The following is a 23,464-nucleotide window of genomic DNA, read 5'->3' as shown; positions in this document are numbered from 1 at the left end:
CGGGAACGACCCGCGCCCGCCCGCAGCCGCACGCCGGGGCCTGCGCTCAGCGCCTGCGGCCGGGAGGCGGGGCAGCGGCGGGGCGGCGGGCCCGGGGGGCGGGAGCGGGGGCAGGGCCCGGGAGCGGCTCCCGACACCTCCCCCTGACCCCCTCCCCTTCCCGCCAACACCGCGGGCCGCCCGAATGACGTCAGGGGGGGGCGGGCGCGCGGCGCCGGCGCGTGCGGGGCGGGCCGCGGGGCACGCGCGCGGAGGGGGGGGGGGGGCGGGGTGGTGTGTGTGTGTGTACGGGCGGGTCGGGGCGCGCATGCGCGGCCGGTGGGGAGGGGCGGCCGGGGCGGAGCAGCGGGTGAGGCGGCGGCGGGGCCCGGCCCGGCCCGGAGGGTCCCGGAGGGTCTGCTCGCGTCCCTCCTGAGGGGCAGGGCGAGCGCCTCGGCCCGGCGGCGAGCCCCGAGGCGGCAGGGAGGCGGCCTGGCGGGGGTGGCGGGCGGATCGGCGGGGGTTTCTCCTCAGGGTTCGGGGGCTGGTGGGGTGGGGGTGTGGGGCTGGGCCTTGCCTGTGGGGAGGGGCTGCTGCCCCGGTGGTGGGGGTGGTGGTGGGAGCGCGGGGTGGGGAGGGGAGAGGCAGGCCTTGGGGCTGGTGCTGCCTGCCCTGCCCTCGCCCCCCACGGGCTTTGTGCTGCCTCTTGTCGTCCCTAACGGAGACTTCCCTTTGTCGGAGTGCAGGGTGACTTGTTGAGGAATTGCCTTCCCCGGAGCCTGGCTGGACCTGGGGTGTTTTTGTGGCCTAGCGAGGAGCGGTTTCGTTTCCCAAACTGTTGGCATCTTCTTGCCTGGATTCAGTCATTCCCAAAGGAATGGAGGAATGCAGCTGATAAGTCCTTAACCACCCTGTGCTCCCACCAGAAGCTGGCTTCGTCTTCTCTGCCTTGGCACCCTTGCGGGGGGGGAGCTCTCTTTGTTACCTGCCCTGGGTACCTTTTCAGTGACACTACAGACCAAAGGAGATGGAAGAAAAGGAGCGATGTGATAAATTCCAGCTGTTACATTGAGACTAAGGGGATTTGTATCTTTTGACTTACTTTTTTTTTTCCTGTGGGGGGAGGGAAGTGTTATGTTTTATGGGATATGGGAAGGAGGGAAAATATGTTGCAGATCTTTATGTGGTTTTTAAAACCAGCCATCAGAGGCAATTACTGAATAAACTGAAGCACAAGAGGAGGGTTTGTGAGCTGGAAGCAGCACGAGCCTGCAAAAGAAAGGGGCAGTGGGCTGCTGTTGTGACTGTGGAGGAAGAAACTTCAGCCTCCTTCATTTCTCGCCACCTACTCTCCATCCACCCTCTGCGAAAATGAGTTGTGTGCCATGGAAAGGGGACAAGACCAAATCGGAATCACCAGAGCCACCCCAGCTGCCACCTCTGCATATTTACCATGAGAAGCAGCGCAGGGAGCTGTGTGCCCTCCATGCCCTCAACAATGTCTTCCAGGACAGCAACGCCTTCACTAGGGAAACTCTGCAGGAGATTTTTCAGAGGTAGGATACTCTCTGTGCTGGCGTTAGCTTCACTTTGTCCTGTGTTCCTCAGAGGAATTTTCAGGTCTCATTTGGGGAGGAAAATAGAGCAAAGGAGGGGTTCGGAGTATGCCACAGCTTTGAAATGAATGTAGCTTCTTTTTTAAATCCACGCACCCCCCCCGTTTTGTTTTTTTTTCCCCTCCAGAAATGCTTTCTCTTTTTACTTGTTTCTTAAACTATTCTGGCTGCCAGTTTGGATCCAAAGGCTTTATTGCAAATGCTGCCATGTGGTTGGACTGCTGTCTTCTCCCCCACCCGCTGTAATGAGTTTTCTACCCGTCTGCCTTATTTTTGACCCTGCCTCGTGTAGATGTGTTGTCTTGATGTTAATAACGGTTTTTGGGATTGCCTTGGGGGAGTGGAGGCAGCAGGAATGACAAATGGGTCATCATAAAAACTTCCTGATTTAGTACTGCAAGACTTCTAAGTTTTTTCAAAATGAGCTTTGCCAAATGAACGGCTCCTTTTACAAGTGGTTACATGAAGCTCTTCAAATATTAAGGGTTTTTTTATTTTCTATGGACCAAGACCCTGTTTACTCTGTCAAACTGGATTTAGTTTCAGTAGCTAGATCCCCACTTTCTGTGGCATTGCTAAATGTTTCCCAGCAGCTTCAGATCATTAACAAAAGCGTTTTTTAATTTTACTGGGGTAAATGTTGCCTGTAGAATAATTTTTATTTTGCTCAAGGCTTTATTTGATGCTGTTTTGATGCTTTGTGGAAATTCTTCTGTGAGTGCATTTGAAAATTCTGTTCACCTTTCCTTGCTGAAGCTAAGTAATCAAATAGGAAAAAGGCACTCTGCTGGTAATTAATATGCAGATGTTGTAAACGTCATGTAAGTGACATTTGACTACCTGCTACCAGCAGCTGACAGCATCTTGTGCTTGTGACAGGTAGGAAATCACACCTCATGGCAGCAGTTTTGCAGGTGCTGTTGGACAAGGTGGTGGCAGTACCCTGTGCTAATAAGCAGGGAGCTACATGCCTGTTGTTGTCCTGAAAATGGGCAGATTTGTGGAACTCTGGCAAAAAAAAAAAAAAGTGGTGGTGGACAACATCAAATTCTGTATTGAAACACTGTTTATGGTAGCGTTGTACATGAAATTCCTGTTGGTGAAGTGGAGCTGCTGCACGGGGCAGGCTCAAGTCACTCTTTGTCCAGTGTAGGGATGCTATGGTTTTGTTCCAGAGCAGCAATTGTCAGAATCTGAATCACAGATGGCTTGCTATTGGCCTGAAGCAAACAAAGGCAGTTCATGTGGTAGAAGGAGTGTGATGATCTAATTAGTTGGCTTTCATTTGGTTTGGTGAGAGAGAATTAGTGTACAGCATGAAACCTCTAAGGAAGAGCTTGGATGTTAACTTTGTTGGAACTCTTGCCCTGGGAGGGTGAATTTGTCTTTCATTTCAACCTGATGTTGTTCCATCCTAATATTCTGATCAAGTTACGCAGACTGATTGAGCCCCATGGTAGTATGGAAATATTAATGGAAATTCCTCTCAGAAATGTATGAGCTATAAGCTATGCAAAAGGATTGCCACTGCCTTTGCATCTCTGTTGGGTTATTACTTTTGTCTAGCTCTTCAACTTGCCTTGAAGCAATGTGGATTGAGTTGCACTTCATACATGCCTTTTCCATGTGTCTTTCCTGTGCCTAGTAATATTCTGTGTGTTGATAAAGGACTGATGAATATTTTAATAAGCTACAAAGATGTTTCAAGGTGTGATTTTCAAACTCTGTGTTGACAAGGCAACAAAATCACAAATAAGCTCTCTGTAGCTTTTATGATATCTGTTGAAGAATGATTGAGCCACATTGCTTAATCATTAGTTTCCCTTTTGTTGCATGCTGTTGCATAAGGCTAGGGTGGTCTGATGATTATCATCTCGAGTGAATGCCAAAACTTTGTCCCAGCTCTGGTTTTGTAGTCATTCCTCCTTTCTTCTAACACAAGAAATATCTATTTGATGTTCCTCTGGCTTTTGCTGCAGGAAATAAGGTTGCATGTTCCAAATGTTGCGTGGAGATGCAAACAAAATATCTTTGCTTCACTGGAGTTTGTGTATTGAGACCTGATTAGGAAAGACAACTGCGTACAGGAATCTTGGAGCCCGTTGTGTTAAGACAAACAAGTTGGTGAAAGTTGCTGACTTGGAAAGCTTGGGAGGATTATTACCTGGATTTCTGTCCAACTTTGTCAGTCTTCCTCAGCTTAGTGTCTAGATAAAAAAACTTTAAGCTATCAACTTAATTCCTTGTCTAATCAGAGTCCTCCAGCTGTTGAATAATGGACTCTATTTAGGTGTGTGGGAGTAGAGACATTGAGGCAATTCTTGGTCAAAGTTTGCTTGTGGGTGCCAGTTCTCTGAGTGTCACCTCTGCTGGTCTCTTCATCTCACTTCTACGGCTCTGAAAGTTATGGGAAGGAACAAAGATAAATGTGTTCTTTCAGCTCTCATATAAGCTTCTCTCTGGAAAACAGTGCCACAAGAGGGTGCTTGTGCAACCCAAAGGGCGTGCTCTGTTAATTGGAAGGCTTTCCTGGTTCACTGGCGCTCAGCAGAGTTAATAGGTTGAGGCAATGATCTTGAGGAATTAGTTGTAGCCAAGTGATCTTGCTTTAAGCTGGAAGAGCTGGGACAAGCTACAGCCTCAGCTCTGTGATTAGTGAAATACAGTGGAGTTTTGGGGGCTGGAAACCATGATTCTCTGATAATGTCACTCACAGCCTGAATAGCTTTTCCTGTTACCATGTTCTTTTGGTCTCTTTGCCCTTCTGTAATTAAGTCACTTTCCAGGCTATTCAGCTGTGGTCTTGTGCACTGCAAGAAAACTTCACAGCTGATGCAAAACCCTACCTGTCTGTAGCCTCTCTGGCTTAGGTTGGTCTGGAACTTCCTGCTCAATCCACTGCTTTCTTCTCAAATGCCTTATGTTGTAAAGAGGAGGAATGCAGAAGGGCTGAGACATTTTGTGAAATATGCCTGCAGAACTTGCATTATGCTAAAGGCTGAGCGAAAAGCATGCAGAAGCATCAGGAGTTTGGGGGGATGGAGCTGACACGAGGGGGAGGCAGGGGAAATGTAGATATTTGGATTGTATGAAACATCTGAACCTTGTGCCAGCAGAACTAACGGAGTCCTTACTAATTCACAGTGGGACTGATCCCAGGCTTGACTTTCTTTGGGTTGGTGTTGCATGACCTCGCTGTTCTCTGTTCCCAGTTTTCCCCTGTGCTTGCTCTTCCAGCTGTTAAAGCCCGTCTGTCACCTTCATAATAATTCACCCCCTCGTTGTTTCCCCTCCTTACAAAATTTAGGGGAGAGGGAGCAGGGGGGAAACATAAAACAAAAGTGTCTCTGTTGGTTTTTTTTTGCCACATGTGTGTATGGTTTATGCCTCGCATCCTTTACCTGCATTTGTGCCAAAGCTCTCTTGTATTTTTGTGTGTAACATCAGGGACTGTGATTCTGAATTTTCAAATGCTGTAGTAACACAAGTGATGTCCAGGCAAGCTTATGGATTAAAGCTGAAGAGTTTTGTTTGCAACAAGGTTAGCTGTTCAGATAGCTACAGCAACAGATTATTATTTTTTTATCTTTTAGCAACAGCAATGCTTTAGAAAGCTCCCAAAGCCAAGTATCTTCACAGCTTTGTGTCTCAATAATTCTTTCATTTACCAGTGTGGGGAGAACTGGGGGAGAATAACCTTTTCTGCAGTCAACCTGTCCTGCCTCTCGTTATCCAGTCTTCAAGGCTGATGTTGACTGTTGAACTCTTGAAACTTTGATAGCCATTGTTCTAAGTGGCAAACTGGCATCTAGTCCAACCATGAATTGTGCAAAAAAATAATGGAAGCAACCTTCAGAAGTGCCAGCTCAAGGCAGGGGGAAAGAGCTTCCTCCTTTGTGGTCTCTTTCACATGAAAGTTAGGATCTTTGGAGGCTTTTTACTTCAAAGTTACTCTTAATGCGTTATTTAGCCCTCTCAGCCCCTTTGTTGAGTGATAAGGGGAAATGGAATCATGGAATGGAATTATGGAATAATTTGGATTGGAAGGGATCTTTTGTGTTTAAACACAAAAACCCTGACAATGGGCTTCTAAGTTACACAGCAAGTAGGCCCTTCCAATTGTGGAATACCAGTTCCACAAATGCTGGCTAGAGCAGTCTCCCATTCTGTTTGCAGGCTGTCTCCCAACACCATGGTGACACCCCACAAGAAGAGCATGCTGGGAAATGGGAACTATGATGTGAACGTGATCATGGCAGCTCTTCAGACCAAAGGCTATGAGGCAGTTTGGTGGGACAAACGCAGGTACTGAGCAGCTGTGTCATTCTGCTTGTAAAAACAAGAAAGAGACGAAGTTACAAGTGCCAGAATATAACCTTACTGCTCTCTTACTTTCTGCGCTCTTTCAGGGATGTTAATGTCATTGCCCTGTCTAATGTGATGGGCTTCATCATGAACCTGCCCTCCAGCCTTTGCTGGGGCCCCTTGAAGCTCCCCCTCAAGCGACAGCACTGGATCTGTGTCCGGGAGGTGGGAGGCACCTACTACAACCTCGACTCCAAACTCAAGGCGCCAGAGTGGATTGGAGGTGAAAGTGAGCTCAGGTAGGATTCTTTTGTATCCAGTTCCTCCTCCAACCCTGCCCTGTTGGAGGTGGGGAATCTGTCTGGTGTTGGTGGTTGAAACAACAGTCCACCTTCCGTAGCAAAGATTGCTACTGAAATAGCAATAAAGTTCTTGTGTCTGTACTTAAATTTATACCCCATTTGTGGGAAGCTCGGAAAACACGTTTGTCAGTGGTGATCCCTGAGCTCAGGAGAGCCTGACTTTGTGTCTCACATGACTGGCTTTGTCACTAGTGATGAAGGTAGAGGCCGAGTCTGGTATTAGTGAGCGACACCTGCAACCAGATGTGCAGTACCTTGCCCTCTCCTCCAATCTGAGACTATCAGCATCCCTTTGCCACTTTAGTAGTGATCTATGTGCGTGTGTTCCCAGCAAAAGGCTTTCCAGATGAGAAGTGCAGCCTTCTTCCTGACAGCAGTGACAGCTGCTTGCTGGGAGGCACCTGCCTATGGAAGTGCTTCTGGCTTGACTCCCCTCTTCAATTTTAACACAAGATGGTTGGTGTAATTACTTTGTAGTTACCCCTCAGCTTGCCTTCCATCCTGTTCTAAAGGCTGCTAGCAACTTTGTTGCCTCAGTTAAACTTGTTAGGAGGTGGGGCTTGCATACCAGCAGTATTTGCAGGGCCTACCGTGCCCAAAGTCTTGGTGAAATCAGTGTCAGCCTTTTGTCAACTTCTGGGATAAAGGAATGCAGTTCTGGAACTGGTGTGCAGAACTTCTGGTGGACTTTATCCTGGCTGTGCTGTTCTGCAGCAATTAATAAGAGCTTCCGATATGGGGAATTTTGGAAATGTGGGACAGAAGATAGCAGAGAAAACATGGATTTGACTTTCATAGTTACTGGAGTTAATTCTATTTTTTGTCACCTTGGAAAATTGGAAAGTGGTGTCTATATCATAGAAGCATAGAATGGTTAGGGTTGGAAGGGATCTTAAAGATCATCTAGTTTGAATGCCCCTGCCATGGGCAGAGACACCTCCCACTAGACAAGGCTGCTCTAAGTCCCGTCCAACCTGATATCAAATACTTTTCAGGAATGAGGCACCCACAGCCTCCCTGAACAACATGGACCTCTCTGCTGAGGTTAAAGCCATGCTTATCTTATTCTGCAATAACTTGCTGGTTTAGAGGTGTGTTGAATGAAGTTTAATATTTGGGCTATTTATTTTTTTTTTGTCAGAAAATGACTAAAGGTGGCATGTGTGGGTTTCCCAGACGTTTCTTGTAATGTTTGCAGAGTTAGTTACATTTAGTTGTAGAAGGTGATGAAGTTCTACATTCAGCAGTGCTTATTCCTGTTTCTCTTCATGACAGGAAATTTTTGAAACACCAGCTGAGAGGAAAGAACTGTGAACTCCTGCTGGTGGTGCCAGAGGAGGTGGAAGCACATCAGAGCTGGAGAGCTGATGTGTGACCCAGAGTGACTCTGTCCTCCACCTACAGCTCTTCCCCTTTACTGAACTCCCAGTGTCTGAAACCTGGATAATGGTGCCCTGACTCTCCTCGTCTGGAACTTCCTTCGTTAGGCTCTTCTCTTCCTTCCTTGGTGCAATAGGGCAACGGTGTAGGACATTGGGGGTGGTGGGTGGGGAAGAACTGAGGGCAGAGCGAAGGAAACTGGAAGGCAATCACTTCAGTTGGGAAGGCAGATGAGCTGTGTGTGTCCTTCAGCTTGCTGGAAGATGTTGTTCTCTTTGAAACTGGGCTTTGGTGTCTGGAAGCCACTGGCCTCCTTTTTCCCCACATTGTTCAAGGCAGCATGGTGGGACACTGCTCCCTCCAGGGCTTGCTGAGGAGGAGCACACTGATGCCTCTTCACAAGTCTGTCCCTCCAAAACAAGTTGTTGTGAAGATGTTTGCAACTCCTTAGGGTCTCTCAGGACACTCTAAAACACTAGGAATGGTACGGTGCTCAGCACAACCCTCTGCTTCCTGGGGATGGTTTGTGCCAGGAATGAGAAAACAGTAATAAAAACAGCGTCATCTTTCAAGAACTTCGTTGGGTAGCTAGAGGATTCTTCCCCAGTGTCTCCAGGGATTTATGTATGTGCTGAGTGGTGGTTGGGCAGCATGTGGCTGGCTGAGGCTATTTGGAGACAGCAAGCGCAGGCTAATTGAGGAGTATCGAGTTTCTGGACTGGAGAGAGGCTGAGGTCTGCTTGGGTATCTTTGTGCTACATTGAGTTTTTTCTTTTATTTTAGTATCTATTTTGGTTTTCTGCATGATTGCCCAGTTGTTCAGGGGCTACTCAGAGACAGGAATAAAACTTAAGGGGTTTTGAGAGGAATTCATTCCCTTGTACCTTCCAGAAGTCTAGCTCACAGTCACAGATGTCGTGCAAAATGTCCCAAAAGATAAAAAGTTACAAAGGAAAAGTCTGCTGAGGAGGAAAGCTTTTATAATAGTCAGGTTTGGCCCTTTTTGTAGTTACTAGCTGGTAACGTGGGACATGCAGAGGGTCCACCAGAGCCTTTGAGCATTAGAGAGACCCTGGCCTGGCAGTTGAACCAACCTCCCTGTTAGCGTTAGCCGACACACATTCCATTAATGGACAGATTGCTTTTTCCTCCTCTCCTTTCCATGGGGAAGAGCTACTAGGCATGGAGATGTTCAGAGGAATCTCCATCAACTCTTTCCCTGTCACCAGGGCGAGCTGTAAATCAGTCATGCCTTCCACAGCAGGAGGAGGAAATGCTGAATTTAGATGAGACTTTGAAACATTCAGCCCTTCCTGGCCAAGCTGCAGTTTGCTTCCCTCTTTTTTACATGCAGCATGGTCTCAGTTCAGCCACAATCTCTGGGATGTGAAGGAGCTTGAAGGATCCTGCTCCATCGTGCAGGCAAGTCTCATTACTGGCATCTGAGCTTACAAAAGAAGGGGTTGTAATAACTTCTCTTGGTTATTTTTCTCTGGAGAGCTCCGCAAAAGCCTAAGTGGATGCTCAAAGCTGAGAGACCACAACGTGCACCTTCCTAAGAGAACAGAAGCTGCATGACAACAGGATGATGCTGTTCACCCACCCCAGGGCACCTGGCAAGCACCTTTTTGCAGCCTTCTGAGCACAGCCTCCCACAGCCGAGGGCAAACGGCTCTTTGGTTTTAAAGACCTGACGTTTCTATAAAAAGTCCTATTTCGTAACACATTCCACTGACCAATACCAGCTGGAGGAGTTTTGAAACACTTTACAGGCAGGATGCACAGCCTGCAGGCATTCTGCTCCTGACTTGAAGCCATTTCTTCAAGAGGGGAAAAATAAATCTCAACAGCAATGTTTTCTATGCTGATTTAAGTCGCACTTTGGAGAAACCCTGTTAGCATGGGAACTGCAAGCCAACGGATCAGTGCACAATATGCAAAGATGTTTTAAAATATTTTGAGGCTACTTTCCTCTCCTTCTGTGTCAGCACCTTTTCCTTGGGGAGGGGGAACAAGTGTGATCCAGCTGCTCAGGTAAAGGGAAAGTGTAGGATCACACGCCTGGAGAGGCAAGCCCGTCCAGTCCCACCTGTTGGGAGCGGGGAACCCCCATTTGTTTTCTTGCTTGTTTGGTTTTGTTAGAGCCTGGTCTTGGGTTTGTTTACAGAGATGTATTTTGTTTAACCAAATATTAAAAATGGAAAAAAAACCCAACACATTTCCACATAAATGTCCTATCACTTCTGTATGTTCAGCTGAATTGTTCTGTAACCAAGTATGTAAAGGAAAAATAAATTTTTTTTTCTTTGGTTACAAAACTGGAACTGGAGTTATGAACCTCAACAGTTGGTGAGTGGCAGAATCACCTCTGAGGGCTCCTGTAAGCCATGCAAAGCTGCCTCAGCCACCTGAAGGTGACAGATGCGTGTCTGTTCTTTCACCCATGGCCAGACCAGCTGTGAAATGGGTCTCCACCCACAAAGCCACCGACAGCTCTGGAAGAAGTGAGCCTCCCTAAAGGACATCTATTAAAACCACACTGCTCAGGTTGGATTTATTTAATATTCGATACAAAAAAATCTGCAGCGGGTATCTGAAGTTCTACTTTACGAGGCAGAGGATCGGCGCAGATGTGACCCGGCCCGCCGCTCCCTCGCCACTCCCGCACACCTGGGGTTGCCGGTAAAGTGTTTGTGCACGCGCCTCTTCCCGGAGAGCGTTCTCCATCTCCACAAGGTACAGTTCCCCACACCCCTCCTTCCTTCGCTTCACCTGCTGGGAAGGTCCCTCTTCCTCCCATCACTGCTGTCCGTCAGAGCCTGTGCCCGGGGGGGGGGGTTGCGGGGTGGGCACGAGGAGCCGGGAAGAGGAACTGCCCCAGCTCAAGTCTGTGAGGGGCTCTGGCAAACTGGTTGGATAAAAGGAAAGGATCGCGACTTCTGGGGGGGGGGGGGGGGGGGAGGATGCAGACAGCAGCTCTCATCAGGTCCAGAGGAGGGGGGGGTCTTCCCCCTCACACACACACACGTTATGAACGGGTCAATGTCCCAGAGGAAAACCAAAAATAAAAACCAACGGGAAAAAAATAAAATAAAATGCCCTGACCCAACAAATCAACAGTTCAGTAAATCATCATCTCAAGGTCTTCCCCACATGATACGAATCCAACGCAGCTCCCACAAATTAGATTTTTCCTGACAGTGGTGGCAGGGCCCCTGGCATTCCCCCTGAGAGCCCCGTGTTGGGTCCAAGGAGGATCTGAAAGGAAAAGAGTCAGCTCAGGGGTTGCAAGGACACGGGGGGGGTGCCCTGTGTCCCCTCCCCATCTGCAGCCACTCAGCAGGACACCACAGGTACCCACAGCACTGACAATATCGGTTCTCCTGCTGCTACAAAAGCCAACTTTAATGCTTAACCCCCCCAAAATGCATATGGGGCAGGCTTGAATGTTGCTGCGTTAAGCCCACGTGTGCCTCAATGCATATTTTAGCAGGTGGTGTTTTCCATGGGATTGTTCCTGGGAATTGGCAAGATGATCCCATTGAAACATCCGACCAGAGCACCTGGTGGGATGACCCACAACACACCACGAACCACAACATGTAACAAACCCTGCTCTTCCTCTTCCCCAAGCTCCTCCCACAGCTGGTAACTGGGAGGAGGTGAGGGCACTCCAAGCCAAGGCTGGAGGGCCAGCAGGGAGGGTCAGCGTGCTCCCACCTCACCTGTCGCTGCTGCAGCTGCTGCTGTTGCTCCATCTGCAGTTTTTCAGTTTCAAAGACGACAGGAAGAACCAGAATCATGAAGGAGGTGGTCCCGATCCACAGAGCCGCCCTGGAGAATCTGGGGAGGAGAAAGCACGTTAGGAATGAGAACCGGTGCCTCAGCTGCTGTTTGCAGGTGCGAGGCTTCCCCCGCGTTCCCTCTCCACGCCTCAGACAAAAGCCCCCGCCACCTCCACCCCCGAGCCAGCCCACCCGCAGCACCTTCCCCCGCGTCGCCCAGAAACAAAGAGGGCGGCCACGTTGCTCCCACCGCGCTACCCGCGGTCAACGCCGCAGCACGAGCCGGCGGAGCCGCCCCGCACCCGGCAGGACCCGCACCCGGCAGGACCCGCACCCGGCAGGACCCGCACCCGGCAGGACCCGCACCCGGCAGGACCCGCACCCGGCAGGACCCGCACCCGGCAGGACCCGCCCCCGCGGGCCTCCGACCCGGCGCGGCTCGCCCCGCGGTGCCTTCACCTGTACATCTTCTGCGCTATCGTCAGCGAGAGATCGAAGGTGGCTCCGGCCGCCGAGCGGACGCTCTCCGGGAACATCTCCGTCAGCCCCCACAGCCGCTCCGCCAGCGTCTCGTCCAGCTGCGGGGACACACGCCGCTTCAGGCCCGCCCGGCCCTGCGCGCCCGCCGGGGTCACCCCGACCGCCCGGCCTGCCCGCGCTGGCCCGCCCCGCCACCGGCTGCCCCGATACCTCTTCGTCGTCCTCCTCCTCCTCCAGCTCGTCCTCCAGCTCCTCAGCCTTGCCCGAGCCGCCCTTGGGCAGCAGCTCCTCCGGAGAGAGGGACGCAGCGGCCGCCATCACCACCAGCCAGGGACGGAGGGGGCGGCGAGGCAGCGGGAGCGGAAAGGCGGCCAGAGCGCCGCCGGAAGCGGGGCGGTGCGCTACCCCGCGGGGCTGGAGGCAGGCAGCGGCCCCTGGCGGCAGGAGGAGCGCCCGCCTCCTGGTCCCGGGGACCCCCCGCGTCCCGGGACCCCCCGAGTCCCGCCCCCCCCGCAGCATCGCCCTTGGCATGACAAACAGAGCCCGGTTTGAAATGCACATCTTTATCGAACGGCTGAAAAACCCTTGAGAACAAGCAACGCCAGCATCCTACTGGCCAAAGGCAAGCGGTGACACTGTACAAGCCCCCAGGCTCTCCTGCAGGCACAGATCTCGGGAAGGGGGGTTGTGGGGGGTCTCCCCAGGTCCCCCCTGCAGGCAAATCTCTACCACCGGCAGCCAGGCTGCCTCAGGAAAGAGGGGACCAGCCGCTGGGCTGTGGGGAGGGAACGTGGCAAGGCAAGGTGCTCTGAGAAACGACATGAGCATTAATGAACAGCGTTATGCCGAGCCAGCCGTTGTGTCGTACCGGCAGCACCACGCGGTGCTGGAGGCACCTTGTCACTCAAGGTCCCAGGGAAGAAAGTACCTATGCAAAGTACCATCACAGCCAGGAGGCCCTGGCCTGGCCTGGCCCAAGCTCAGAGCCGCCTGGCCCTGTCCTCCATTCTCCTCTTGCTCTTCACTTCCTCCTCTGGTGGTGCTTCAGCTTCTCCAGCTCCTTCTCCATCAGGTGGGATTCAGCTGTGGTCTCGGAGAGCTGCAACACACAGTGGACAATGACAAGGGTGAGCTGCTCCTCCAACCAGGCTAACCTCAGACTGGCCACCTCGGACATGTGTGGCAGGACACGAAGGTTACTGAGAGGGGTCAGAGGTGGCTCTCCCCTCAGAGGAGCACCTTGTGCTGTGGCAGGGCAAGCAGCCAGACATTTGTGCCTTGGAAGCTCTTTCCAGTTTCTCAGCACAACCCGAGAATACACGTGTCTTCTATTTCACTGAAATTGTTTTGAGATTTTAAGCATGAAAGCTGTGATCTCTGGGTAAGGCTGAATTTCAGTTTATTTAGGACCTGGGAATCCTTCCATCCATAGGTTTACATGTTGAATAGATGTCACACCACTTGTCAGAACAGAAGGAAACTTTCATCTCCTGTGACCAGAAAGGGTGGCTGTAGCTCAGTTTCACAGTTAGGGCAGAGCCCAGAGTGGCAAGAAAAATGCCTTGCTCAATACAGAAAGGGAAAGAGGACACATGGCACTCCCAGGGGCTCCTCTCTAATCTAGCTGCAGTGTTCACCAAAGTCAAGCTCTGCGGCAGGGGACCTTCTCCTCTTCTTGCAGAGATCAGACTTTGCTTGCTCTGCCATGGCAGTTGTCTCGCAAAGCAGGGTAAAGCAGGGAGAACTGGTTGCAGAGAAAACTGGGGGCATTTCTGCCACCATGGGCAGGTGGAGGTTGGGCAGAGACTCACCATGTCCAGCAGAATGTCCACCTTCAGCCGAAGGAGGTTGTTCTCTTCCTCCAGCTGCTGGTTGCGTTTGCGCAAGCGCTGCATTTCCCTGCGATCCCCCGTGAAGTTTCCTGATTCTGGAAGGAAAAAAAGAGGTCAAAATACGGATTCTCAGCCAACCGTGGCTACTTCAGACCAAAGCACGTTGAGCTGCACTCTACCTGCCACCCACTGGCCGTTTTCAAACTTCAGGCTCTGACCAGCCAGGTTCATGGTGGGGAGCCCGTACTCCAGGCCCAGCTCAGCCTCACGGGTTGATCTGTCCAGCTGCAGGGAGAAGATCACACTCACTGTTTGACAAAAATCGAAAACCAGCCACCTCTTGCTCTCCCATTTCTCCCATGTCTCCTATGAAGACAGGCTGAGAGAGTTGGGGCTGTTCAGCCTTGAGAAGACTCCAGGGAAAACTCATAGTGGCCTTCCAGTACCTGAAGGGGCTACAGGAAAGCTGGGGAGGGGCTTCTTACAAGGGCTTGTAATGAGAGAGCAAGGAGTAAGGGATTAAAACTGGAGGAGGGAAGATTTAAGTTAGACATGAGGAAGAAACTCTTTAGTGTGAGGGTGGTGAGACGCTGACACAGGCTGCCCAGGTTGCCCTGTGGGTGCCCCCTCCCTGGAAATGTTCAAGGGCAGGTTGGATGGGGCTTGGAGCAACCTGGTCTGGTGGGAGGTGTCCCTGCCTGTGCAGGGGGGTTGGAACTAGATGATTTTTAAGGTCCCTTCCAACTCAAACTTCTCTGGAAGTCTATGATTCTATGATTTCTTAGCAACCAGCATTCCAATGGAAGCTGCTGCTCCCACTGCCCCCTGACACCCTCCTTTAGTCAGGTACTGCTGTGGCAGAGGACCAGCTCCTCCTGCCGTCACCCCGGCACCTTCTCCCACTGAAACACGTACTCGTCGCCCTGGCTTCACGCACCGCTGGTGACAAGTTTTAGGTGGAAAGCTCTGGGCGGCGGGGTGGGGTGATGATCCCACAAGGGACGATGGATTTCGACGAGGTACCAGGAACACATGAATTACAATGAGGGTGGCGAAACATGGAAACCAGAGAGGCGGCAGAAGGGCCAGTCCCGGGAACGCGCCAGGCCCGGCTGGAAGGGGCTCCCAGCAGCAGCCGCCCACCCCGGGGCAGCCAGCCCGTCCCCGCCGGGACTCACCAAGTGCAGGTTGGAGAGAGAGGCGCATTTCCTGGGGGGAGTCTTCTTCGGGCTGAAGATGTTCCCGAAGAGCGGCATGGCTGAGGGGCCGGGCCGCTCCTTCCCGCCGCGGGGACCCGGCTCCCACCACCTGAAAGCAGCCCCCGCCCTGCTCACGCCGTGCTCCCCGGCCGCCGAGGAAGGGGCGCGGGGCTGCGGCGGGGCCGGTTAGGAGGGGAGAAGGGAGGAGCCCCCCGCCCCGCTACCCACCCCCCACCCCCCGCCCCGGGGTGGTACGGGCAGCCCCGCGGGGCGTGGGCGGCCAGGCCCGCCTGTTCCATGGAGGGTAGGGGGGGGGAAGAGCACCTCTGCGGCCGCCCCGCTCCCTCACGGCGCCGGTGGGCTCAGCCGCCCGCCCCGGCTGCGGTTTGCGGCCGGCGCGTCGCCATGGCGACGGCGGGGCTGGCGGGCGGGAGGGAGGGAGGGAGGGAGGGAAGGAGGCCGCGATGGAAGGAGGGAGGGAAGGCCTGACCCACCAGCCCGCGGGTGTGCGCGGGAGGCTCCGGCCTCGGTCCTGGGGTGGGGAGGCCTTGGAGCTGGTGCTGCGGGGATGGGGCTCTTCTGGTGGCCGGGCTGCCCCACGGCTGAGCTGTTCTGCGCCAGGGTTGCTCGCTCCTCCCCTGGACTGCCTGAACGGGTTGGAAGGCTGCTTGAAATCGTTGGTTTTGTTGTGTTTTTTTTGCAGATAAAACAATGAAGCGCCGTCAGGCAGAGAATCCCTCCTTGCTGGGGAGCGTGGGAGAAGTGGGGAAGGTCTGGGAGTGCCTGAGCTCAGGGAATCATAGAGCCACGGATGGTTTGGGCTGGAAAGGACCTCAAAGATCACCTAGTTCCAACCCCCCTGCACGGGCAGGGACACCTCCCACCAGACCAGGCTGCTCCGAGCCCCGTCCAGCCTGGCCCTGAACACTTCCAGGGAGGGGGACAAAACGATGGGTTGGAAGTTGAAGAGAGAAGATCAGGCAATTCTGTAATAACTTAAGTGTTCCCTGAAGAGTCACAGTGTCCTCGTTTTCTGTGCATGTTACCAACTCTTCGCTTCTCAGCATATGACGGGGTAAATGTAGTTTTACTGTGTTGCTTGCTGGCTGGTATTCCATGGGAGGTGGCTTTGGCAGTTGGCTTGGGTAGTATTTTGAATGAACAGCAGGAATATCTAGCACATATCACCAGTATTTTTGATATTGCAGAGGCAAAATACCACTCCTTTCCTAAATTTTAAAATAATTACCCAATCTGTAATAGAGCAGGAGAAAATGGCCTCAAGTTGTGATAAGGGATGTTTAGATTGGATATTAGGAAAATTTTTTTCACCAATAGGGTTGCCAGGCACTGGAACCAGTTGCCCAGGGAAGTGGTGGAGTCACTGGACACCCTGGAGGTATTTAATGTATGTGTAGACGTGGTGCCCAGGGGCTTGGTTTAGGAGTGGACTTGGCAGCGCTGGGTTGGACTTCTGAGCTTAAAGTCTTTTCCACCCAAAACGGTTCTATAATTCCAAATGACTGAACTGAATTTACTTGCTTCATTGTTAGAAAAGCTTCTGTTGAGGACTTTGTGAGGCTTCCCTGAAAATTTGAGGTTAATGAGATATTAGGGTGCTGACTTTTGTTAAAGGGGAAAGGGAAATGGAAAGGGAAGGGAGAGGAGAGGAAAAGGAAATGGAAAAAGAAAAAGGAAAAAAAGAAGGATGAAGGGGGAAAGGGCTGGCGGATAAACACAAGTGCCAGGAAGGAGAGGAGAAAAATAAGAGAATCTCCAGCCTTTTAATTTAGTTTGTACGTGTGTTAATGCTCCAGAAAATCAGTTCTTTAACAGTCTTTCATTCTCAGAGTGCTTAAATGGCACCCTGCCTGAAGTGAACCAGAAAATTGCTGACTTGGAATGAGAACCAGAAAGATACCATAGCATTAACCCGGTGACTACAGACAAGAAAAATCTGGTGCTGCAGTATCATCTGGTAGTTCAGTTAAGCAGTATTTGCTTCTTCCAGGGCCCATGCTGTAAGAACAGTGGCTTCTGGTCCCATGTACTACAGTCTGTGTACTGGAAATTAGTGATTTTTTAGTATTGCAGTGGGAAGGGATAGGGGGAACCCCAATGCCCTTAAAGCTGAAAGAAAAACTTGCAGTACTTTATGAAGTAGTTGTGGTTTCTGTCAGCATTTAACATCCATGTGTGTGAGCACATATATTAGGTAAGGAAGATGAAAAGAAGAAGGGCCGGAAGTGAAATGAGGACAAGAACCCTGGAGGAAATGCTGGGAGAATGTAGAGTTACAATTCTGAACTGGATAAAAACCTGTAGCTAACATAGGTTTCAAACACCATACAGGGCAGCGAGGAACTGAGCGCTTTTGTGGGCTTTTTTAGTTGTTAAATGCACTGAAAAATTTTGAATTTCCAAACAAATACTGAGACCTGAACAGCTCCAGATGAGAGAATCACCTCCCTGAGATGCTCAAAGACAAAGGCACATATGTTTCCTCTACAAATGCTTCAGGGGGTTGTTATTGAGGGGGGAAAAAAAATGATGCTAAGCTCTGGTCAGGACGTGCCCTGCCTGTAACACAGGGGTCGTAATCTTCACCTTCCTAGGAGGAACCTCTACATTTCAGAACAGCTGTGTGCCTGAGTTCTGCTTGGACTAAGCAGGATTACTACTGTAGTAATACATTGGAAAACTAAGCTGTCTGGTTTATCTAGGGTCTCACAGTGATTCTCCAATCAGAGGGAAGCCCTGACAGCTCCTTTCCCTGAGGCAGAGACTCGGAAAAGGCCAGGCCGCCCATCCCTGCCTTGGTGTGCAAGGTGAACGCACAGCCCTGTGTGCCTGGTTGCTGTGTGCACAGATGCTAACGTGTGCACAGCCTCACCGTTGGTAGGGCTTGGGAATCAGGAGTTCAGAAAGCTTCTCCAGGAGTTTGAGAGCAAGAGAAAGAGGTTCAGCATCTGATTTTTTTGTGTGTGGGATTCGCCTCAAGGATCGTTCCTTCTTTGCATGTTTTTACTACATTTCATTTCTTGCCAGACTTCATTTCCTCAAAAAAAATTAAAATAATTTTTTTTAAATGCTGTGGAATTTCCTCACTGCACCAACCATCCTGGCTATTCTAGCAGGAGCTCTTCATGGTTACTTCTCCACTTACATCAGGTAGGTGCTGAGGCAAGAGCCAAGCATTTCTGTTTCTAGCACTGCCTCTCGATATATTGTGTCGTTCTCCTGCCAGCTGAGTATTTTGACGTAAGATTTTAAGTGATGCCAGAAGCATCACAGTCTAGCACTGTGCATCCTTCTGTGCCTGTTGCTTTGTGGGGAAGTGAACACTGAATGCACACTCTCTCACCCCTCTCCCAGTAATTAACTAGAGACATCCCTTAGGACTGCAAAAGCTCATCAAACAGTTAAGAACCTGCATACTGTAGTCATTGTGTAGGGAAACTGCCTGTCTTTTTATGAACATGTCTTTGGGAATGCTGGTGGAAGGCTGAGAGGGATAGATGGAGTTGGGGCTGTAGCACATGACAGTGTGGAAGTTTTGGAATAGACTCAAGCTGTTCTTGGTAGCCTAATTTGGAGCACCTTCTTCAACATTTTTGGTTCACAAGCAATACAGAATTTATAGCTGAGGTGGTCCCAGAGCTGCTTTTAACTCCATAGTGTTTTTCTTGCCTTTTTCATATACACTGCAGGATTATTATTGTTGTCTGTTATATGGATAATTATAGGGAAACCCCACTGGCTGCTGAAATCAGCAGGCTTACTCTAGGCTTATTGTGGTGTCAAAAAGGATATTTATTGTAATTATTGCTGCTTGAATCTTGCTACATTGACTGCTGGGCTAAATAAGACTGAGTTTAAAACCTATAATTTTTTTTTTTTTTCATATTGAAATTCATTCCATGCCCAAATAATTTCTTCAGCAGTCACCTCAGTGGTCTGCAGTTAATGAAGTCTCTTCTTTTAGTATCCTAGACATTAAATACCTCACCTGAATTTTACTGAAAAAGCAAACACCTCTCTCTCTCTCTGTTTCTTTTCATTACAGCCAGCTGAAGAAACACAAGAACAGCTGCTTCACCGCACTGCAAAGAATGCTGCTTTCCTCCTGCTTGGCTGTGGCAGATTCCACCACCAGGAGGCTCTCATTAAAGCACATCTAACCAGGCAAAGAGAACGCAAGAAAATGAGATGGAGAAACCCATCCCCACGGGAATAATCTGAAACTAATACTTATCCTATAAATAGAGATTTTCGGACTGCTGTGCAGGCATCTATTAATTAACTCTTGCAGGAATCCTAATATACAACCATCAGTTGTACCATAGTTTTTGAGGATACTGGGGTGTCATGGGTGGTATCCCAGCATTGAATCACTTAGTGATACCCAGGAAAGTTGATACCTCTGTCTTCTGGATAGTAAAGCTCTTAATACAGTAAGTAAAATAATTAAATGGAGGAAAAGCACTGTTTTGATTTCTCCTCCCTCACGTCTGCCCTCTATCTTTCACCCAAGGAATGATCTAAATTACCTCTGCCTTCTCACTTTTAGTTACTTATGCTTGGCTTCTTAATTTTCTTTCACTTTTCACAGCAGGCTTTGATTGTCTCCTAAAAGTTCTAAATATCTACACTAACAGTCCATCTGATTCTTCTCTTTTGCTAACATGACCTTCTTTAAAGAAAAGCAGAAGAAGAAATGTTTTGAGGCCATGATGTTCTATGTAGAGTTCCCAGGCCTCCAAAGAGGTTTTCCAATCGTTGCTCACCATTCTTGCCACACTGTTCACCTTTAAGAGTTTAAGCAAACAGACATGTTGTTCAGCCACTCACATACTCTGGATAGAATCCATTGTTTCCTGACAGAGTTTGCCACGAGGTTGTCCTCAGTGACCGGGAGACTGGTGGTTCAGAGGACACGTGAAGTCCACACAGCAGTCAAAGCTTCTGTTAAGCTCTGTCTCACTTTGTTCCTATTACCTGGCTTCTCCTTGCTTGCTTCCTGTCTTTCTTCTAATTCTTACTTTCACAGTCATCTCTTTCTATGGATCACTTAAGATGTCCTTTGCAGGAAATGCTGAAACACGAAGCCTCCAGCCTGTAGATTCCCAATTAGCAGATGCAAGGAGGTTATACCAGGGAAAGGATCACTCTGTGTGGGTTGGTTTCTTCTTGTAACACTCCACAGCTGCCTGCTGCTGGACACAAGACATTCGGCCTTTGGGCTGCGTCGCTGTGGGATTTATGTGGGAGAGCAAATGGCCTGCTTTCTGAATGCCCTTCTAAGCTTATTTTATCTCATGCCTTAGACAAATATCAACTGTTCTTTTCCTGTAGAAACAAGTGATGCTGCATTATGAGAAAATGTGAAGCTTCGTGCATATAGCACACTATGAAGGTGTAAGGGAAGTGCTAAGTATTCTTTTCTCTTCCATGTTCTTTCACCATTCCTTCTTTCTCTCCACTTAGGCACAGTACCAGCCCCAAGAAGCTACATTGACTGGGACTATTCCCAGTTGAAACCAGAAATATTCAAGAAGAGCAATCTGATGTCACCAGAGGGAGAGCTGTGAGAACACCGATGTAGGCCTCTCTCCCTAGGTCCTGCTAATCTAAATAAGAGTGTAGTAACCAGACTGTGTGATGGTTTTTCTCCTCAGGATGCCTTGATCTGCAGGTCTTACTCTATGCTGATTATTTCTGTTAGGAAGGTGTGCCTGTGGATGGCCTTTTGTGGGAAACTGCCCCCCTGTACCGGCTTGCAACACCTTTTATCAAAGGCAAACATTGGAAATAATGTGGGCTTTTGATGATGTGTCTGCAGTGGCATGAGAATGGACTCTGTGGCCCAGGAAGTCCTTTCCAGTCCTGGGAATGTGCTGCAAGCTCATAGGCAGATGAGGTGACTTTTCAGACTTCTGGGGAATGCAGATGGCTGCTCACCCGTGGCCTGAACTAGCCTGGTGTAAAAGCTATTCAGGGACACCAGGAGATTTAGAATCCATTCCTATGAGACCTGCAAAAGCCAGGTACTGTAGTACTTAGAGTAGTAAATGGGAGATTTCATTGTTTTGGTTTGGTTCCCCTTTCTTAATTCTGAGTTGTTACCTGAGGTAGCAAGGGATGAAAATAAGAGACATATTAGGACCAGGTAGAAGGTGGCCTTGATAGATCAACAGCTGTAAAGACGTGGATGGTGTCAGTGTGTTCAACAGCAGTAAAGCAGTATCTTCACTGGTTCTCAAGGGAAAAAGAACCCTGAAAATACAAATTTTGAATTTGCATTGAACGCACAAGCAAAACTGAGGGCACTCTCTCTGCACAAACTTGGTTCAAAGTCTTGGATTTCAAACTTATTAACTGTGTTTTCATGTCACCTCCCTTCCTCAGATTCCTTCACAATGACAAGCAGACCAGAGAAGACTGGACAAGAATGTGAGATAAATATAGGTTCACCAAGATGTGCAGCCAGCCAGTGGATGTGTCACAGAAGCTAAAGCTTTCATTAAGTATCCGTTGCTGACTGCTTCATCTTGTTCCTATTACTAAAAAGTTTGTTGCTTGGGATTTTTTTATCAGTTTGCCAGATGACAGGGAAAAGGAGTTTTTCCTTAATGGTTCAGAAATAATTCCTCAAAGTTATCAGCAATCTTCTCCTTTTGTAAGTTTGCTGGTTAGGGATTCTTGCTCACTTGCAGGTCATCATTCCACAGGCAACACTCACTGTCTGTATTGTACTCTCCAGCCAGGATACAGCAGACATTTCCTTTAGAAAAGTACTAAGCAAAGAACGTGCCACAGGGAAAATGATACTTCACTTTGATTTATGCACTAAGTGCTTAAATGTTATGAAGAATTCTTTTTTTTTAATGTTACTGGGAGGGAAGGGGTGTCATATTTAGCAACTAGCTCCTAGCTCACACATCTATGTAATTCAATTCATTTTGGAAATAAAAGCTGATGAAAATCTGAGTCTCTGAAGATTTAAATCTTGCCAGTCTGAAAGAAAGCTAAATTGTTTTCATGGGTCAGCAGACAGGCTGTTCTCACAATTCATTCATTCATTTACTGCTGAAGTAATGTGCTAGTTCAGTTCCAAGACTAAACAACTGGTGGTGATAACTTGTTGTCAGGGATCGTGTCAGTATGTCAAGCCTTGTGTAGAACACAGAAAAGCTTGTAATCCAAACTGAGGCAGGTGAGCCAGTGTTCAACAGGCTGCAAATAAGGATAATCAAGTCAGTTAAAAATGGAGACTGCAGATTCCAAAACAAATGTCCTAATTTACTATGTAGTCACCTAGATGGGTAGTGACATTTTTTTGAAATGCTCCATTATAAGCATTTATTTTGCAGTCAATGGGAACTGCAGGTGCCTGGCACTTAAGCTTTGGGTGTTTAATTGTAAGCCTCTGATTGAATTCCTGGCTTGAAATGTTGGGAACTGAATGACCTGGATGATGGACTAATGCAAGAGCATTGCCACTGTACTTGGGTACAGAATAGCAAATTACTTTGAAATGGCTAACAGAAATTCATTGGGGTTTTAGACATGCTTTTGTTAGTGTCTCAGGAGGAAGGAAAAGATGGTTGTCACATAAAGAAGGGAAAGGTTCCAAGCATAGAGAGCAAAAACAGTAAGGCAGAAGGAAAAAAGCAAGAGAAGGATATCTGGGCAAAGTAGCATGGAAAAAAGTATGAACAGTGGCAGGAATGGTAAGGGTAAATGTAGACAGAGGCTGCATTGAAGAGGAGGCTGGGAACACTAAAGAGAGGCTAGAGAGAACATTCAAAGTTGGTAATAGAGTCAGTCATTTAGTTCTCTACAAATGCCTTGCAAATAAATTGAATTTTATTGTTATTAAATCTAAGCTAAGAGCAATGTGTGTTTTGTTATACACTTTGTGGTTTTTTCCTGTGTTGTACATTGAAGAGAGGTAAAATAAACAGGTGATCAGTCATAAGGTCTGCCCGTTCTGTTGAAATGTAGAGCCCTAGAAAACAAGCTGGCAGGAGAGCAAGTTATTCCCCTTAAAATCTGAGATTACATATATCAAGGATTTTCTATTATATTTCCTCATATTGCAGAGGACCCTCACTTCTCTCAGCATAACACACAATTTGCTCAGCTTGCATCTTGCTGATTTCTACATCTTTTTGTAATGAAAGTTTGTGCTGTCGCGTGTCTGTCAACAAGCGGAAGCAACAACTTCTGCTTCTCGTGACCAAGCCAAATAGAGTTTGGTGTGTTTTTTCTTTTAATATATGCTGTAAGACCAATCCTGCAGGGCTCTAGACCACTTATTCTTTGGAATCTCTGTTTTTTCCTTATATTTAAATATTACCAAAGTGATACTGCCACACTGCCAGCATATCAGTTTTTCTCACCACAGCCAGGGTCTTGCCTTTACAGAAGAAGACCCCTTACGAGCGCTGCTTTGTCACTGTGGAGTAGCAAGAGGGAAAGGTATTTCACTGAGTGATTGTGCAGGGAGTGGGTATTTTGGAG

The 23,464-nt window shown here is 49.0% G+C and overlaps 3 protein-coding genes and 1 long non-coding RNA gene across 8 annotated transcripts; 2 read left to right on the top strand and 2 right to left on the bottom strand.

Annotated features, from left to right (window-relative positions):
• Positions 1 to 333: 333 nt before the first annotated feature.
• Positions 334 to 9,960, top strand: JOSD1 (Josephin domain containing 1). The gene is made up of 5 exons (XM_051638535.1): positions 334 to 349; positions 726 to 1,535; positions 5,772 to 5,900; positions 6,005 to 6,199; positions 7,538 to 9,960. The coding sequence occupies exons 2-5, from the start codon at positions 1,351 to 1,353 to the stop codon at positions 7,635 to 7,637; spliced, it is 609 nt and encodes a 202-aa protein (XP_051494495.1). The 5' UTR covers positions 334 to 349; positions 726 to 1,350; the 3' UTR covers positions 7,638 to 9,960.
• A 225-nt stretch (positions 9,961 to 10,185) lies between these two features.
• TOMM22 (translocase of outer mitochondrial membrane 22) lies at positions 10,186 to 12,274 on the bottom strand. Its single transcript, XM_051608171.1, has 4 exons — positions 12,118 to 12,274; positions 11,887 to 12,005; positions 11,368 to 11,485; positions 10,186 to 10,900 (listed from the first exon to the last, which is right to left on the bottom strand). Exons 1-4 carry the CDS (start codon positions 12,223 to 12,225, stop codon positions 10,826 to 10,828), a joined length of 420 nt encoding a protein of 139 aa, XP_051464131.1. The 5' UTR covers positions 12,226 to 12,274; the 3' UTR covers positions 10,186 to 10,825.
• A 180-nt stretch (positions 12,275 to 12,454) lies between these two features.
• CBY1 (chibby family member 1, beta catenin antagonist) lies at positions 12,455 to 15,514 on the bottom strand. 2 transcript variants are annotated; one of them, XM_051642276.1, is made up of 5 exons: positions 15,433 to 15,514; positions 14,918 to 15,047; positions 13,919 to 14,024; positions 13,719 to 13,834; positions 12,455 to 13,006 (listed from the first exon to the last, which is right to left on the bottom strand). In XM_051642276.1, exons 2-5 carry the CDS (start codon positions 14,993 to 14,995, stop codon positions 12,929 to 12,931), a joined length of 378 nt encoding a protein of 125 aa, XP_051498236.1. In that variant the 5' UTR covers positions 14,996 to 15,047; positions 15,433 to 15,514; the 3' UTR covers positions 12,455 to 12,928. The 2 variants fall into 2 exon arrangements, with proteins under 2 accessions (XP_051498236.1, XP_051498225.1); XM_051642265.1 differs by lacking the exon at positions 15,433 to 15,514 and adding an exon at positions 15,263 to 15,350.
• Positions 15,515 to 15,946: 432 nt separating this feature from the next.
• On the top strand, positions 15,947 to 21,928 carry LOC127395382 (uncharacterized). Of its 4 annotated transcripts, none has more exons than XR_007891791.1 (3): positions 15,955 to 16,013; positions 18,073 to 18,109; positions 19,005 to 21,928. It is a non-coding gene; the product is annotated as an uncharacterized LOC127395382 (long non-coding RNA). The 4 variants fall into 4 exon arrangements; XR_007891792.1 differs by lacking the exon at positions 15,955 to 16,013 and having other exon boundaries at positions 16,467 to 18,109; positions 19,005 to 19,392; positions 20,426 to 21,928; XR_007891790.1 differs by lacking the exon at positions 18,073 to 18,109 and having other exon boundaries at positions 15,947 to 16,013.
• Positions 21,929 to 23,464: the final 1,536 nt, after the last annotated feature.

The sequence above is a fragment of the Apus apus genome, chromosome 1 (assembly GCF_020740795.1).
Source record: "Apus apus isolate bApuApu2 chromosome 1, bApuApu2.pri.cur, whole genome shotgun sequence".
Classification (NCBI taxonomy): Eukaryota; Metazoa; Chordata; class Aves; order Apodiformes; family Apodidae; genus Apus; species Apus apus.
This window is presented reverse-complemented; position numbering and strand designations above follow the sequence as displayed.

Coding starts and splice junctions, on each gene's coding strand:
- JOSD1 (XM_051638535.1), top strand. CDS start 1,351: ATGAGTTGTGTGCCATGGAAAGGGGACAAGACCAAATCGGAATCACCA. Junction 1,536..5,771: donor CTGCAGGAGATTTTTCAGAG/GTAGGATACTCT, acceptor TTCTGTTTGCAG/GCTGTCTCCCAACACCATGG. Junction 6,200..7,537: donor GGAGGTGAAAGTGAGCTCAG/GTAGGATTCTTT, acceptor TCTTCATGACAG/GAAATTTTTGAAACACCAGC.
- TOMM22 (XM_051608171.1), bottom strand. CDS start 12,225: ATGGCGGCCGCTGCGTCCCTCTCTCCGGAGGAGCTGCTGCCCAAGGGC. Junction 12,006..12,117: donor AGGAGGAGGACGACGAAGAG/GTATCGGGGCAG, acceptor GTGTCCCCGCAG/CTGGACGAGACGCTGGCGGA. Junction 10,901..11,367: donor AGCAGCTGCAGCAGCGACAG/GTGAGGTGGGAG, acceptor TTTTCCTTTCAG/ATCCTCCTTGGACCCAACAC.
- CBY1 (XM_051642276.1), bottom strand. CDS start 14,995: ATGCCGCTCTTCGGGAACATCTTCAGCCCGAAGAAGACTCCCCCCAGG. Junction 14,025..14,917: donor CTCTCTCCAACCTGCACTTG/GTGAGTCCCGGC, acceptor TTCTCCCTGCAG/CTGGACAGATCAACCCGTGA. Junction 13,007..13,718: donor TGGACATTCTGCTGGACATG/GTGAGTCTCTGC, acceptor TGTGTGTTGCAG/CTCTCCGAGACCACAGCTGA.